General features: G+C 38.7%; 1 protein-coding gene across 1 annotated transcript in view; it reads right to left on the bottom strand.

Annotated features, from left to right (window-relative positions):
* Positions 1–17128, bottom strand: part of LOC133990561 (voltage-dependent R-type calcium channel subunit alpha-1E-like) — a 53470-nt gene that overhangs the window by 18718 nt on the left and 17624 nt on the right. Inside the window, exons 5-19 of the mRNA XM_062428912.1 lie at positions 12505–12608; positions 11616–11774; positions 9751–9941; positions 9563–9666; positions 9363–9478; positions 7558–7611; positions 5492–5572; positions 5107–5316; positions 4825–4937; positions 4087–4199; positions 3829–3960; positions 3460–3529; positions 2928–3045; positions 1496–1563; positions 1318–1385 (exon numbers count right to left, since the gene is read on the bottom strand). Of these exons, the coding sequence (XP_062284896.1) occupies positions 1318–1385; positions 1496–1563; positions 2928–3045; positions 3460–3529; positions 3829–3960; positions 4087–4199; positions 4825–4937; positions 5107–5316; positions 5492–5572; positions 7558–7611; positions 9363–9478; positions 9563–9666; positions 9751–9941; positions 11616–11774; positions 12505–12608 (1701 nt within the window). The remainder of the gene's footprint in view (positions 1–1317; positions 1386–1495; positions 1564–2927; positions 3046–3459; positions 3530–3828; positions 3961–4086; positions 4200–4824; positions 4938–5106; positions 5317–5491; positions 5573–7557; positions 7612–9362; positions 9479–9562; positions 9667–9750; positions 9942–11615; positions 11775–12504; positions 12609–17128) is intronic.

The raw sequence follows: 17128 nt of genomic DNA, 5'->3' as shown, positions 1-17128 counted from the left end.
ACAGCTAGAGTCTTTGCAATTTTTGTAATCAATTATTTGAGTTTTTGTGAGGTTGTTGTTTTGTTGTGTTGTTTTTGCATGTTTTAACTTATGTTATGCCACGTTATTTCTTATTCCTGGTAACCCGTCATAGGTAGGAAACTATTAGTGTCTATTCTTTTTAAGTGTGGTATAAAAATCAACTTGCAGAGGCCTAAAACACTCGGGATCAGTCCCTTCATTAATCAAGCAATTTTCTAGGCTCTGCATGTTGAGTTTAACAGATTGTGCTAGCATGAAGATATGCCTATAGATTGATAAATAGAAATAAAGTTATCTACTAAACTCACTGGTGTAAATGTAAATACACAGAGTTTGTAATTAATGGGTTAAAACATGCAAAAAAAATTAGTAGTAGTCATGTCAGTGCTCCAAAAAAGACACTTGTGCGTCCTTGCAGTTTATTCAAGTACACTTTGGCAATGGCTGTTTTAGGAAACTGTCACTAATGCCCCTGATGGTCATGTAGTAGTTTTTGTCTCCCTACAAATCTGTGTGGCCAGCATGACAGTGGAGTCAGGAGCCAAAATCTGACACACTCCAAAGTGTGTCTCCTCCCAGTAGAGTGACACATTCCCAAAACCTTTGAAAAATGCCTCGTGCCCTCCTCCGCCCAATTTACTGGATCATTGGACCTGCAGGAAGGTCAACAGGTCACTGAGAGGAGGAAGGTCGGTGAAGAATTACTTCTCTCATTAACAAAAGAGGCTGCCCATTACAAATCGCAGGCCAAGACAGTCACACAGGGAGTTTCAGTGATGCTGTCTGTAGAGGTTCATGCTTTTTGATCAGGCACATTCAATACACATTCATAGCTGTCACAACGATGCCTAAAGCATGCCTTTCCAACTTTGCATTCACCATGCAAGTGAAGGAACTGAGGAAAATACTGTTTAGCATTCACCAGTTAAACCATCACCTGGTTCTCTGTGTCCACAACCAATAATTTTGCAGAAATATCGATGTTATTGGCTAATCTCACTGATTTCTAGACATCTCCGCTCCAATAAGATATGTAACTTGATGATCAAAGTGTGAACCTCCGTCAGCATCCACATCTTAAGTAAGTCTTTCACTACTTGTGCCTGCTGCAAAAAGACAAAACTGTGAGCGATTGTGACATGATTATTAGTCCAATTCCAGTTTTTTCTTTTGCTCAAGAGGAGAGTTGATTTGAGAAACAGTCACACACCGGAGAGAGTATCAAACAACTACTTAAGGGCTGTGAATGCTCTGGGTATCTCATCCCAAAACAGTGACTATTAACCAATAACTTACTCAGATATTAAGCCATCTCTTCCTCTGGCGTACCTCTGGTTGAAGAATTCCTCTTCCGCCTCTTCATCCTGACAAAAACAAATACAAAAGTAGTGATTTACTTTAATGATGACATACACAACAAAAACAAATTATTTTACCTGTAAAATGGCAAAACACAGATAAAAACAGGGCAAACCTTTGTCAGCTCCTGTGCATTGGCCAGATTATCCACGGCGATGGCCAAAAAGACATTGAGCAGCGTGTCTGTCATGAAGGCAGTTAAGAACAAAACCCGCTAAAGTTTGGGAACCTGTCAGGATTTTTACTCCCCTCTGTCTTAGATGAACGTATATTGATCAGATTGAAATACATTTTGAGAGTGTGCGACAAACTAATCCCAACTCAATGTCCACTTACTAGCTTTTTTGCTTTTTTTGTTCATTAGTGGCTAGAAATGGCTCAGGTCTTAGGATAACGTGATGATTTATTTCTCATTTCTAGCACGGAAGTGAATGGTCTCCCTGACCTTTGACCCCGTCCCAGCTGATGCTGTTTCTTGCATTCGGTCTCTTGTTCAAGGTTGTTGCAGTTTCACTTTTGTTGTTTCCCATATACCACCACTGGCGTACCTCTATATGACCAACATTCAAACCAAACTAATGTCACATGACCACACCTGAACCAGTTCTATTTCCTGACCAGGAGAATTGGTAAATGGACCATTGGGGACAGGTTGAGATTATTTGGTCCTGGCAGATGACGCTCCTTAAATGTTCATAGATGCCTCAATATTTTTTTAATTGGATCACTTTTAGAAAATACAGCCTGTCTTTGTCATTTGTGGAGGTTCACCAAAGAACCTTTTCCTAAAGTACTGCACTTAAGTTCAGTTTTGAGGTTTTTTCAGAGGCAAATATTGTACCTTTTATTCCACTATATTCATTTTATAGTTATAGTTACTAGTCACTTTTCAGATTCAACAAATGATTCCACATCTGTCAACTAAATATGAGCCTGTTAGCTTAGCTTAGCGACATATTGTCACATTTATGCTTTGGTATTTATACAATATACAGTATGTTAATTAGTAAGTTTTAGAATAGCTTGTAGGAAGATTTTGTTACATTTGGACAGAGGCCAGCTGTTTCCAGTCTTTGTGCTAAACTAGGCTAATCGACCTCTAGTTCCACTTTCACATTTAACATACATGAAAATGGCATTGAGCTTCTCACCAACTCTTGGCAAGAAAGAAGATTATTTCCCATAATGCAATTCAAGACATATAATTATTGTTTAAAATGTGACGTTAAACACCGTATTAAGTATAAAATGAGTTATAACATTACAATACAATGATTATATATTACATTTCTGTACTTATGCAGCAGTAATATTAATCTAGTAAAATATAATATACAGTAACTCTTACAGAGGCCATTCTGCAGCATAATGATAACTTGTACTGTGCTGATCTTACTATAAACTTGTAATACTTTGAATACAGGACTTTTACATGTGATGGAGTATTTTTACACTGATTTTACTACTTTTATTGAAGTAAAGGATTTAAATACCTCTTCAACCACTGATCATGTACAGGTGTTGCAGTTTTATCAAAGGAAGGATACAATTTCCAAACAGGGTGAGCACTATAAAGTAGATTGATGACCACATGCCAGACTGCACACCACCCTGCGAGCGAATCCCATTATACATCACCTCGTTCCAGTCCTCACCAGTCAAAATCTGTGGGCAAATGCATTGAATACTTAGCATTATTAATTATCGTGATCATATTTGATTAAAGGGAACATAAGCCTAAAAATACACCAAACAGTAGACATATACCATGTCTACAAACCAGTTCAAGATATACAATTAAAAATGGCAGGGAGAAAGCTAATTACTGTATATGCGGATCAAAACACTCCATCACAGCGTGGTTGGTTTTGCAGCAGATCTGATGTGGATTCGTTCACGTTTCACTTGTCTGATATTCATGTGCGCATATGTGTGCATGGATGTGTGGGAAGATAGAGGAGGCAGGGGGTGGAGAGCGAGTGAGCAGAGTTGTTTAATCTGCGCCTGGGGTGAGAAATATCCCAGGGTGCAATGTGTCATGGAGAGCAGGCAGAATGAGGGGATCTGTGGGAGCCAAACCTGAAACACTGTCATGATGGCAGCTGGAAACGTGTCAAAGTTGGTGGGAGTGTAATCTTCAAAGATGAACCTAGAGGAAAGGCAGATAGAAAGCAGGGTCAGATATGACCAAAGGAAAGATAAAGGAGGAGGAAGAAGAGGAGGAGGAGGATGCAGAGCTATTTTCATCCGGACATGTCATTTCCTCTCCTCTCCATCAAAGACGCCATTGAAGAAACCGCTGTTCAAATCGCAGGTTGTAGATATTGTTTTAACAATCTGATATGTAGGTTAAACACACAGCAGAAATCAGCACCACAGAACAAAAACAGAACACAGATTTGTCATTGATGATTGAGATGTGAAGATGTCAGTTTTGACGTCTCTTACCTTCCTCCAAAAAGCTGCATCCCCAGCAGAGCGAACACCACGATAAAGAGGAAGAGGAGAAAAAGCAGGCTGATGATGGACTTCATGGAGCTCATGAGGGACACAACCAGGTTCCTGAGAGAGGCCCAGTATCTGACAGGAAGAAATAACACATGTCTTTTTCAACAGAGATCTATAAAAATACTACTACTCTACAACCCAAGTGTAGTTCAGCTGATATGTTGTGCTTTTCATGTGAACAGTTGTTGCCCCACTTACTTGGTGATCTTGAAAATTCTCAGTAGTCTCAGCGCCCTCAGTACACTGATGCCAAAAGACATGCCGGGCCTGAAGAAACCCCAAACCACCTCAAAAATGCTGCCAACAATAACCTGCAAAACACATCACACACATAATGAAAATAAAAGACTTAATGGCTCCATCTGACCAGCAGCAAAAAAAAGAAAAAAGAAAAAGTCAGGAGCAGATGAGAAATGCCAGAGAGGAGAGATTTGGGTTTGATTGAGTCACCCACCACCATATTGCACATGTAATGACAGGTATGTGGCACAGTTATTGACCTTAACCCTTTGACAGTCTTACAGTATAGTGTGGTCCTGGAGGACTTAAAGATCACAGCTAACCAGCCTATAAAACAGCTAAAGCATATGGCAAAGAAAGGTTTTTTAAGATCTGGCAACCTTTTCTGCCCTATTTTCAAAAATTTGACAAATCCCTGTTAATGTGGGCATGCTTTCAATTGCTACCTCCTCCCCTTTTTGTTTTTCTCTTAATTTCCCTTAATATCAAAAAGTATACATGTATATGCAACAGGAAAAAAATCATGTGTAACAAGAAGTTAAACCACCATTATCAAGTAATTAAGATTACCCAAATTCCCTAATTTTGCACAAGATATTCAACATTTTCATTGCTGATATAAAACAAAATAATGTTGAGTCTGTTTTTGCTTTTCTAGTGTAGTACAGAGGCAGTATAAGAGATGAATGATCTCACCCCACAGTCGAAGCAGTTGAAAGATGAATGGAAGTAGAGCCGGAAACCCAGACCATAAATTTTCAAAAACATCTCAGCCAAAAACAGCCCCAGGAAAACAAACTCTGCATAGTCTGGAGATGAGAAAATAAAATAAAAAAAAAAAAAGCAATTAAATCAAAATAGGATGTGGCAACTATCTGCTAAAAATAAAGCATTTATCAGACATGACCTGGATTACTCTTCTGGTAGTAATAAAATAATAAATAAATAAATAAAATAACAGAACAAAGTGAAACCTACAGAGGAAGATGGTCAGCCAGTCGGGCTGGTTGTGGTGGACGATGGCCACACAGATGGTGTTGAGAGCAACCAGGCTGAGCACCATCAAATAAAAAGTGTCTGTCTTCACCATGCGGCGGATGGAGATGCGTAACATGCGCTCTTTACGCCGCAGGTACGCAGCAGGTCCACGACGGCCGCTGCGGAAGTTCATCCTCGATCGTGACATGCCTGAAAGAATGAGAGATAATCAGAGGAGAGAAAAAGAAAAACAAGTTCAAGCGCAACAAGGCAGGAGGTTTAAGAGCTGGTAAAAACGTAGATAAAATATACTTAACTGCTCAGAAAAGGAGATATTGTTAAGAAAGGAGGAATAAGCCTTCTCGAAAATACGTTTTTCACTCACTGGCAGTCGACATGTCCGTATACTTGTCATCTCCCGGCGCTCCTCTCCGTGCGCCAGTCTTCTTACTGGCTCTCTTTAGCACTAAAATGTTACACAGAAACTCAAGTTTACCAAGTTTCTCAGTGTCTGAATTAAAAAAAATTGCAAAAGAACCACAAATGACTACATAATTCCTGCTGATGTATACCAAAACTATTTTGTTTTGTTGTTAATTTCCCATTACATTAATCATTGCATTGGATCACTGAATGGGAAAACATGCACACAATGTGAATAAACTAACATTAATAATTAATAATAAACATTAATAATGGACATGGCTGCTCATAGTGAGTTAGTTAGTTTTTGTTTTTATGGCATGCCAACATTTTAGCCTCATCTCATATGGGATTTCAAGACCTTCTGTATATCAGACATTGAAAACTCAATAATAATACAGGACAGTTTCTTGTAACACATATAATACACTAAACCAAAAGTAAAACATTACCATATATAGTATAATATATATATATATATACTCATCTACTGTAAATAATTTTAGGTATTGTGTTTATGTGTGAAATTTCACATCTATTGTTGCTAAAAATGGCAGAGAAAGAAAATAAATGGTTCATGGCAAGTTTTTCCAGATAAAGATCTGGTTTCTTCAGGTTTTCTCTGGATCACTTGAAGTCCAACTGAAATCAAATTTTAGCATTTCTATTTGCAGTCAAAAATAAAAGTCATTGCTATCAATAGTTTTTTATCATCATATCAAGGAAGAAAAAAAGGTCTTTGGGGAAATATCATAAATACTCATTTTCCTCTCTGCCGTCTGGAGGAGCGTGTTGGTGTCTGTGTTTGATTGACAGCAACTGGCAGGCTGAGCTCCAGCAGGGAACGAGAGACAAAAGTAAATAAACTTCTTGAGCTGTATACTGTATGAGTCATGAGCAGACAGTGTGCTGTTCGCAGCGATTTTGAAGAGTAAGGAACATTTTTCCCCATTGTTTGTTTTGGTCGCTCGTTCACCGAGCTAAGGTGCAGGATGAGATGTGTGTTCATATTTATAAGTTAGAAAAGAAGGAGACTTTAGCAAAAAAGCTAATCTGGGTTGTTGTTTAGAGTCTGAGGCTGCTGTCTGGTTGTTAGTCATTGCTGCTTTATGCAAATATGGTTTCAAAGTAAGCAATTTGATTGGCTGTATGGAAACATAGACAGATCTCCATCTGTGCAGAGAACTAACAGTATCCCAACAAATGAATCCAAAACAAAGGAGCACCATCATCAAACCAAAAATATATAAAATTTTCCCTTTTGGTTCATGATTTAAGGATGACAAGTGACGCACAGAGCAGATATATGTGCTGTAGCAGAAAACACATGCAATATAAATTCAGCTGGACTACATGTGGGGGTGTCAGTCAATCACTTATGTTAAACCCTCAGTATATAAATTGTATTATTTAATTATCATCCAGTATTTTTATACCAAGACACTAAAATATATAAGCACATTTAGTCCATGGCAGCTCATCAAAGAGAAAAAAAAAAACAGCATCTGCATTGAAATTAGCATCCAAGTCTTTTTGTGGTCAGTTTAGCCCACAGTCAAGTTAGTTTCACCGATGAGAGTTGCTGTAATATTAAATGTAGCATAACACACTGGGATTGTTGCTATGGTTTCCTGCTTACACAATGATTTAGAGACGTGGTTATAACTGCTACTGGAAGCATATTTGACATGTCCAAATATGCAGTTTTTATAGACACCTGTTAATCTAATCAGACAGAGGAGTGTTTTCTGTCGCCTTTAATTCACTAACAGAGACGGCACCAACGAAAGTGTGGATTTGAAATTATTTAATAGATAATATAAAAGGAGGAGAGCTGGGATGGTGTAGGTGTAGGAGAAGTGAAATGAAGGTCTGGAGGAAACGATAAAAATAAGGTGGGGAGGGTTGAGGGATGAAAAGAAATAGGATGTGTACAAGGTGTGGTCTTTGTTCCTGAACTTCATTAATTACAGTCACAGGTGTTAGCAGCTGTAGATGTTATGAGTTATCTGGAGTGTGTGAACTTACCATCTAATGGTGATCTCCCCGAACTTTTATTCTCCTCTGCAAGCATGACCTCCTCTGTAATAAAATAAAACTGGAGATTATACACGGATGTATCTGTTTTCATCTAAGATAAATCATTAGATATAGAAATGTACATCTTAGAGTTGTATTCTGTCAGATGTCTTCAAACATTTATGGGAACTGAGGGCAATCTGATGTAAATGCTACTTTCAGAGGCCTGTATGACCTTCATCAGAGAAAGCTCTTATTCTCTCTTATATTCTCTCAGTATCTCTCTCTTTCCCTTTTCTCTCTCTCTCTCTCTCTCTCTCTCTTCCCACACTCTCCCACATATACGCACACGCCAATATGCATAGCGGCTCTCTCACATACACACGCATGTCAACACAAAAACACACACACAACACGCGTGCGCCTATATACATGCACACAAATTTAAGTCAGTGAGTCAGTATCACCTTTTTCTCACCCTCTACTTGCGTGGGAGATGAGCAATGTAGATTGCCATTACAGCACTTTGTGTGCAACTCGACAGAGCTACTGTAGGTCCAAAAACTCTGAAAGAGTCTGTAGTCAGAGCGATCGCTTTTGAAAACCAGCCGGAAAAAAGATAAACTGTTTCACGTGTACATTAATCTATCAGATCATGTAGCATCTAAAACCTGACTCTAATCATGTATCAGATGTAATTACTGTGTTAACTGTTGTATGCTTTTTATCACAATGTAGTTTGTTCTTAATTACTGTACATATTGTAGACATTTAATCATTTTAGGATGCCTAACAACATTAGGCAAAGGGACTAATTAACTTAGGTACATTTACATCTGTTTGATGTTGATTGATGTACAGTGGCCCTTTCAAATTAAATACATTAAAATTGAAAATTGAAATCTAAACATCTTAATATTGTCACAGTGAACTTTTCAACATTTGGTAAATACAGGTGTTTGATTTTTTGTTGAAGGTTAGATGAAAAGATCGATACTACCCTATATCTGTGGCTAGAGGACAGCTAGTGTAACTTATAGTATGAAGACTGGAAACAGCTAGCCTGACTCCGTCCAAAGTTCCAAAAAATATCTAGCAGCACTTCTAAAGCTCACTCATTAACACATTAACCTGTATAGAAACCAAGGTGTAAAAATGACAGTTTGTGGATTTACAGCGGGTTATTTTCTGGACTTTATCTTAAACCAACATAGAGACTAACTCCTGGCTGTAGTTTCATATCCACGGTATGGACGTGAAAGTGGTGTCGATCTTCTTATCTAAATCTCGACAAAAAGGCGAATAAGTGTTTGCCAAGTCAAACTATTTCTTTTCTTGCTTTGTACTGATTCACACAGTCATTGCGTCACTGTCAGTGTTATGCTTTCTATGTTGTCTTACTTTGAAACTGATTATACATTTATTAAGTGTAAAGGTGGGAAAGAATTTATATAAAAGACGGTCACACTCATCCACAGCTCATCCACAAGCGCTTTTTATGCATGTATATGTCTGAAGGCTTTTGAACATATGGTTATGACAATCTTTAAAACTCTATTAAAAGAAAAAAAGTGTGAATCCATATGGAATAAAGTACTACAGGGCTGACAGCACTGCTAGAAAGTTGAATTTAGAGTTAGTTTAAGTGACAGGACAGTCGTACCAGTCATTTTTACTCCAGGAACAGCTGTGATCAAAATATCCCAGAGCAAGACAAAATCCTGCCTGCTCACTGTAATCCTTTACTGTATGTAGCTGTATACCTCCATGCAGCTAAGTCATAAATGCGTGTAAAATTGTCAGCTGCCCAGTACCTGCCCTGTCTATCCAGGCTCGGTAGCCGTTCAGTTCTCTCTCCACCTGCTGCTGGCGGCGCAACTTCATGAAGGCCCGCCTGTTCTCCACCCTCTCCCTCTCCTTGGCAAATTCTCTGAGGAGGGAAGCATAAAAATGCTCATATCATCCATAATACAGACACACACACCAACATTACACACACAAGAGTCATACTCACCCAGACAGGACACCCAACACCAGGTTCAGCACAAAGAACGAACCAATAATAATGAGAGGAATGAAGTACATCCAGTTCCATGTGGTGCCCAAAGCGTCATTAGTCTGAAATTCAAGATATTACACATGAACAACATCAATCAACATGATGTTTTTGGGGTTAATTTAAAGACTTCACCCTGAACTTACATTATAGAGAACGGCCGTCCATCCCTCCATGGTGATGCACTGGAAGACGGTGAGAACAGCAAACAGGATGTTGTCGAACTGGGTGATGCCATCATTGGGTCCGATCCAGGTGTCATTGCAGTCGTACCTCTCCGGACATTTCCTCACTCCACATGCGAACGCCAACTCGGATGAGTCAACAGTCTCATTGTCTATGTGAAAAGATATACGTAATGTCCAGATTAATAGAAATTCCTGTATTAGTCTGGGCATTAGGTTACAGATTCATCACCAGCTCATTGCAACTGATCCTCCCAGTGAAAACTATTGATTAGTCAAATATTATATCGTGTTTGACCGCTCTGATTCTCCATACACAGAATCTACACCACATGCTGTCATGATGCATGTGGTATACATCTATGCCTCACACCACAATCATGTCCCGTTTTTGCCAACCATCTGGTATTACCGAATATCAACTCTACCCTCTGACACTGCAGGAGTTTCAAGTTAAAGGAATAGTTTGTCATTTAGGGAAATCCGCTTATTCAATTTCTTTTTGAGAATTAGATGAGGAGAGAAGAGGAGTCTGTTTAATATTAACCCAGAGCCAGCAGCTGGTTAGTTTAGCTTAGCATAAAGACTGGAAGTAGGCAGAAACTGCTAGCCCTGCTCTGTAAAAAGGTGACAACATCTACCTGCTAGTACCTGAAAAGCTTACTTATTAACACATTATACCTTTCAAACAAACAATGTTTGAAAGGTATAACGTGTTGAAACAAGTGAGATATAACGTTTTCCTGTCTATTTTAAACTAAGCTAATCAGCCGAAAAACAAAGTGGCTTGGATCAAGCCACACGACACTATTCCAGCCAATCAGCATGGGGCGTTAATGCTTGTGCACAGGACAGGGGGAAGTAATCGGAGCAGCTGTCTGTGCGAGGACATGACAGTCTCTTATCTGAAGGTCGGGGAGGGGCTGGCGAACCTGAGAGAGAGGCTGTGGCCAATTCACATAAAAAGCGTTTTTAGAAGCGTTCGTTCATCTCATGGAACAGATACACTTCCATTTTATTAAAAGTATTAATCCACACCGAATCCAAGACAGTCTCACAGAGACCCTTTTACACTCTAAGTCTATTTCATTTGCATTTAGTTAAGCGTAATCTGAGAAAGCAGCTGTTCAAATCACAAAAATATCCCACTGTATTAGCAGTATCTACACTGACTGATCTTTCTCCAGAATCACTGACTCTACCTTTTAAGGGATTGGTGGATATATTGTTCATGCTCTGAATTCTTTGAAATAATTCAGGCTTTATGTCTCGATCCATCTTCGAGTAGTGTTGGGCGATGACAGTAAATGCTATGGTGTGGCTTGTGATTACAGAGTAGTTGTTGACTAATTAAGCTGTAGCTAAATCAGCTAGCAAGAACTCTAATAATACCTCTGAGTTCCCTGCTACTGTAATCTATGAAAGCCTCAGTTTCTCAAACAAAGATGTTCACACTGTTTGAGAACAATGAGTAAACCACACATATACCTGCTGGCACACCAGCTGTAGTTCAACATAAATAAAACAAAAGCAACGCAGCAGAGCAACATTCTTCTAAAGGCGTTTCATATTGTGATAGAAACAGGTGCCGCTTGGGACAGGGGGTAACCCTGCCACCAGATGGTGAGGTGGTCAGCCAAAATTCATCCTCAGACATTCAGACTGTTGGCTATCTGACTGCCTTCCAAGAATTACTACAAGAAGGTGATAACTGTTGTAATTTGTTGGATTGGAGACATTATTTTAGTGCCTGATACCAAAACCTGCTGTTTACAGTAACATTTCAAATATCGACACATTTGTCCCCTTTCACAGGCAAGTCGTACCGAGGATTTCATCAGACGGCAGGCATGTTTGGTGAAGCTTCCCGCTGTAGAACTCCAGGCCGATGATTGCAAACATGAGGATGGCGAAGAACAAGAGAAGGCCAATTTGGAGCAGCGGGATCATGGCCTTCATGATGGACTTCAGGACAATCTGCAGGCCTAAAGGTGTCCACAAAGAAAAATAGGATCTGATTTAAAGGTAACATCAGTGAGGTTTATTTTTTTCATGCTTACAAATGAGAATTACAACTCCTCTAAGATATTAAGTTGTACAACCTACTGTATTGTAGTGCAGGTTGGGTTTATCTCTCAGTATTTTTAGTCTCAATTAATAAGCGTATTCTTTTGCTAACATGAGATTTCAGAGTACATGCAGGCTTCTCACTGCATCTAGATGAACTAAACTGTATACAGACACATTACGACTGTAAACTGACTGTAACTACAACTGAAAATTCAGTAATTAGAGGTCAAGATTGACAAAAACTGCCATTTCAACTGCTTTTCAACATATTCTTAAACATGTTTAAGCAGTTTTTATAACATAATTTGTGGTGCACATCAGTATATTTACAATGTAGTGCATACAACAGTGGGTTTAAACTCTATTAATAGAGACATTATATTAATGCTAAATCATAGATGTCAAGTCTAAAAGACGTTATTCATGCACAGAAGATATTTGATGGTCAACCTTTTACAGTCTAAGCAACAGTGAATGTTTCTGTGTTTGACTGAATCTTTTGAGAAAGTGACTTTTTAACCACATACATAATCAAAGAACCAGCTTTGGATATAAAAAACGATCCATGATGATGATGTAACTTGCAGTATTAGACCCGTTTGTTGGACCTTACAGAACAAGATTAGAGGTCAGTAACTGACTCACTGGGGATGCCGGAGACGAGTTTTAGCGGCCTCAAGACTCTTACAGCCCTCAGTGTCCGAAGGTCTACGGGGATGTTCATGTGGGCACCAGCAGTGGCCAAGATCCTGATGAAAACGCACACACACATAGACAGACAGAGTATGTATATGATACACTTGACTCAGAGATATAATCTGTTCTTTAGCTGTCATCATGTGTGATGGCCTTCAAGGAAGACATGGGGATCAAAATAGAAAATATGCAACAGGGACATAAAAAAGATCCATTAGCTTGGAGCTAAATATGGTACAAAGCTTCTCTTTCCTTCCTCCAGATTAATGCTTTTTGTTCATGGTGTCTGACAAATTTAATCACCAAAATAGGTAAAGGGCAACAAATGCGTGTAAAGGAAAAAGGCAAATAATAAACCAATTTGACAGCCATTGAATGCTACAGTATATCCATTTAGTGTATTACAGCTGCAGACTTGTACTGTTCGGTGAGAGACAAAGAATGCACAGCCACATACACCTGGCAGGCATCTCTACTCACATCTGCCCACGCACACATTGATGTCCCTCCGCCTACACACAAACACTGAAAAACAGCATTCACCAACAGGAGCTCTTGATAGGAAATTGCTCACCAGAAATGATATCTGAATGTTTCTTGTAGCAATGAAAAAAATAATAATGCTATGACATATTTTACAAAAGTGTACATCTGTAGTAGTATTTGAACAAATCTGCAATAAGTCAGCTACAATTTGCTTCTCAATGTGATATCAGCGGAGCTAATTTGGTGACACGTAACCATGGATGCTTTCACTGATGAGAGGGTCAATATCAACTGCTAATTTGCTAAGTAATATTTTAATTGAGCTGTGAAAATTATCCTAGAAATCATCATTATTTTACAGATTTTTCCATCTCTGTGTGTGTGTGTGTCTCTGTCTCTCTAGCACACATACACACACACCGATACAAATATACAAACTGATAAAATCTTGATAAAATGGGAAGTGTGGGGGAGGGTATACATGTGTGTGTGTGTGTGTGTGTGTGTGTGTGTGTGTGTGTGTGTGTGTGTGTGTGTGTGTGTGTGTGTGTGTGTGTGTGTGTGTGTGTGTGTGTGTGTGAGAGCAGGGGGTAGGAAGCACATGGCAGAAACTCAAGTGTGGGCCCACGCAGAATCTTTCCTGAAAGAAGTGGGAGGGAGAGAGGCCGAGTGAGTGAGTGAGTGAGTGAGTGAGTGAGTGAGTGAGTGAGTGAGTGAGTGAGTGAGTGAGTGAGTGAGTGAGTGAGTGAGTGAGGCGTTGAGTGAGGTGTTCACACTCATGCAGTTGAATCTGAAAACACTGATTAAAGTGTTCAAAGCTATCTGTACTCATCATAATGTTGAAGGACTTTTAACTCTTAACTCTTTAACTCTTAACGTTAACCATCAATAATGTCGACTGAGCGATTGGAACAGCCGTTAAGATTGTCACCACGGAAGTGTGAACATTTTCTTTTCACACTTACATTTTCAAATGTGAGATGGTAACTTTGGAGTATTTTCACAAAAATTGGCTTTAGTGGGCGACAGTGTTGCATGGGTAGAAGGCCAAGACTGCAAAAAAAGCTTTATCTGCATTAGTCAAGGTGAGTGATCGGCACATCTAATTTCCTGAAACTGGGGGCAAGTAGAAGTGTTTTTCAGCAAATTTTGCAATATTGAGGAGACGAGTTGAAGTGTGTGGTGCAATCTGGAAAAGATGCTGCATCACCAGGTGAGTTTGGATGAGTTTAAATAATGACCCATCACATGAAATCATCTCCTTTCCCTTTAAAGGTTTTAATGAGCCAATTACGTGGAGAAAACTTTTATCTGTTATCCCAAATCAACACAAATATTTGTCATGGCAAACTTTAAACACTTTAAATGTGCTAATAGGTCAAATTAATTTATTTGTAGAGCATGTTAAGGGACCACCCACGTAAATTATTTTACAGACAAAGTAATTCAATAAAAAAAAATACGAAAAAACATAAAAATGTAACAGACACAAAGCAATCATGTAGTCATACTGATGAAGCAGTTCAACAGACAGAGCGGAAAAGGAAAAGGCTGTCCTCTTCTGTTCTTGTCTGTGCTGTCCAAAAGGTTCATCACTCTTCCTATATGGCACAAGTGGGTTTATTTGGACTCATGAAATTAGGAAATGGGCCTGAACACACACAAAAAGACAAAGGTGGTGTTGCAACTGCATGAACCCTCCTGCTGACTTTACAAACTAGCAAACACACTAATAATTCAATTACAATGAGCTTATGACAATACTCAGATTAATTATTATATGTATAATTGTTATTATATTATTATTTAATCAGATTCAGGTTAAAATTGGAGCAAGATGTAGGTGATTAACAAACATGTCAACCTTACAAATTACTAGGGCATGAACAAACCTCAGTTTAGTTTCTTAAGTTCTGCATCTTGACTCTGTGCCTGTGTTGGGGTGTTGTCTCTACACACCACCAGCAGCATGTCTAGTGGTGGTTGGATATCAAATTAAATTAAAGCAATCAGCAAGACAAACAATAAACATCAATTAAGTCTCTCTGTTTCTTTTCTCTTATTTTTAAGGCACTAATGAAGCTACAAAACATTTGCCATTACCTGAGTGTGGTTATTGGTAGTAATTGGGTTTTACAGTGCATGTAAATGTCCTGCAGTGAGTGAGTGAGCCAGCGTCAGACAAAGAAATGACACAGCGAGAGACATTGAGACGGCGCGGGAGCAGAGGAGTGGGAGTCTGTGGAAATAGCCTTCAAACCAAACACTCTGAACAAAGGCAGCAGCAGCAGCAGCAGCTCCTTCAAGGCTGCACTTTGAGCACAACAATTCAGTGGAGGCTCCCTAAAAATTAAAGCAAATATTCTGTCTGCTTGTGGTTGCTCATGAATCATCGCTACACACACACACACACACACACACACAGGGGTCATTTTCTTTTGTTTAAAGATTGTTTTCCTGTCTGAGACAAAATTCAGACCACAATTTCGGAGTCTTTCAGCTTGAGATACCGAATAGATATTTTACATTTGCAAAATCTGGACAGACAAAAAAATCAATGAGCAACTAAAAGGACCAGTTCTATATTGGTTTACATTTCATTTACAAGTTAGGAGCTTTTTGTCTCTAATGTGAAATTCAGGTCTAACAACACAAAGACTTCCTATGGAGTTCCACAAGGCTCGATTCATAGATTCATGGTACTTGCTTCTTAAGTCTTCTATTCTGTTGACCAGATGAAGACCTGCATCTCCCAGTTTTCAGTACTTCACAACAGGCTAAAGATTAGTGCTCATTGTGGCTCTGCTCAGAACAAGTCAGGATTCAACAAGATTGGCCTTTCATCATCGTAAAAATATAACAAAAAGGGGGGCGACCATGTGGGTATTATAATAAATTGTATTAAAATGTGTAATAAAGGCATAAAATGCCAAAAACCAAACAAAAGTTGGCTTCCACCAGCTGCTCCGAAGTTAAAACTTAGTATTGCCTGGAGATTTAAGCATCTCTAAATTACAACAGCTTGCACAACACAATCTAACTCCTACATAGAAATTAGTTGTAAGTAAATATTTACACATAGTAACTGCCACCTGGAACTGTTGCTAATGGACAAAACTGATGTTATATATATATATATATATATATATATATATATATAATCTGTTTAGATTCAAGAGTAAAATAAATAATACTGTATTAATTCAAATGCTGTAATAATGATGTAGACTGGTAAGATCTCTAAGTTATATTTCAACAAAATAACACAATAATAACCCAATTTAGTAAATCGCTAGTTTGAAACCAGCTAGGAGTTACTAAGAACTTTAAATGGGCATGCACACAACCCAGTCCTAATGTTTAAATCTGACCTAGAAAAAACAAATGCATGCCTTTTATTAGTTTACTGAAATGTTCCTGGAGTAGAAACTCTTACACCTGTTCTTTAGACATTACATTTGCTTCTAAAACTGCTTGTATATAAACCTCAAAATGTCTTAGCCCCAAAATATATTACTGACCTCTTTGAACAATATGAAACAACTGGACTTCTTAAATCATCTGCACCATATGACACAAACTAACAGAGCAGGCTGAAAACCCAAATATTACACTTATTCCATCTTTCTCTTTCCTTTTGTTCATCAAGATTGTCTTATTGTACACATGTTCACCTTTTCCTTTTTTTAGCAGTTTGAAAATTTTGTACGGATATCAATGATATCGTCCTACTTGGCTAATCCTGCATTTTGTCAGCACTCCTGAAAAAAATCCAGTTTTGCAGGAGTGAAACTTAACTCCGACGGAGACGTGTAAAATCTCATACTGATAACATCACTAGCAGGGCTCCCAGTACAGTAAAGAGGCCTTAAAACACATAACACAAACACGCCACTCTACAGATTCAGCCCTTTAACAATTATTCAAGTTATTCTTCATGCTGAGAGGCTAATCTCTTCCTAGTTGGCTCTTTATTTGAAGCACTGTTGCACAGTATTGTACCAAACTGGCTCTGGAGAGGCTGAATTCATTACATGCACATAATGCAGCCTCTCCCACACACCGCCACCTACACTAAGAACACCAC

Source organism: Scomber scombrus, chromosome 11 (genome assembly GCF_963691925.1).
Source record: "Scomber scombrus chromosome 11, fScoSco1.1, whole genome shotgun sequence".
Lineage (NCBI taxonomy): Eukaryota > Metazoa > Chordata > Actinopteri > Scombriformes > Scombridae > Scomber > Scomber scombrus.
The sequence above is the reverse complement of the archived record's forward strand: the minus strand, read 5'-3'. Positions and strand labels throughout refer to the sequence as shown.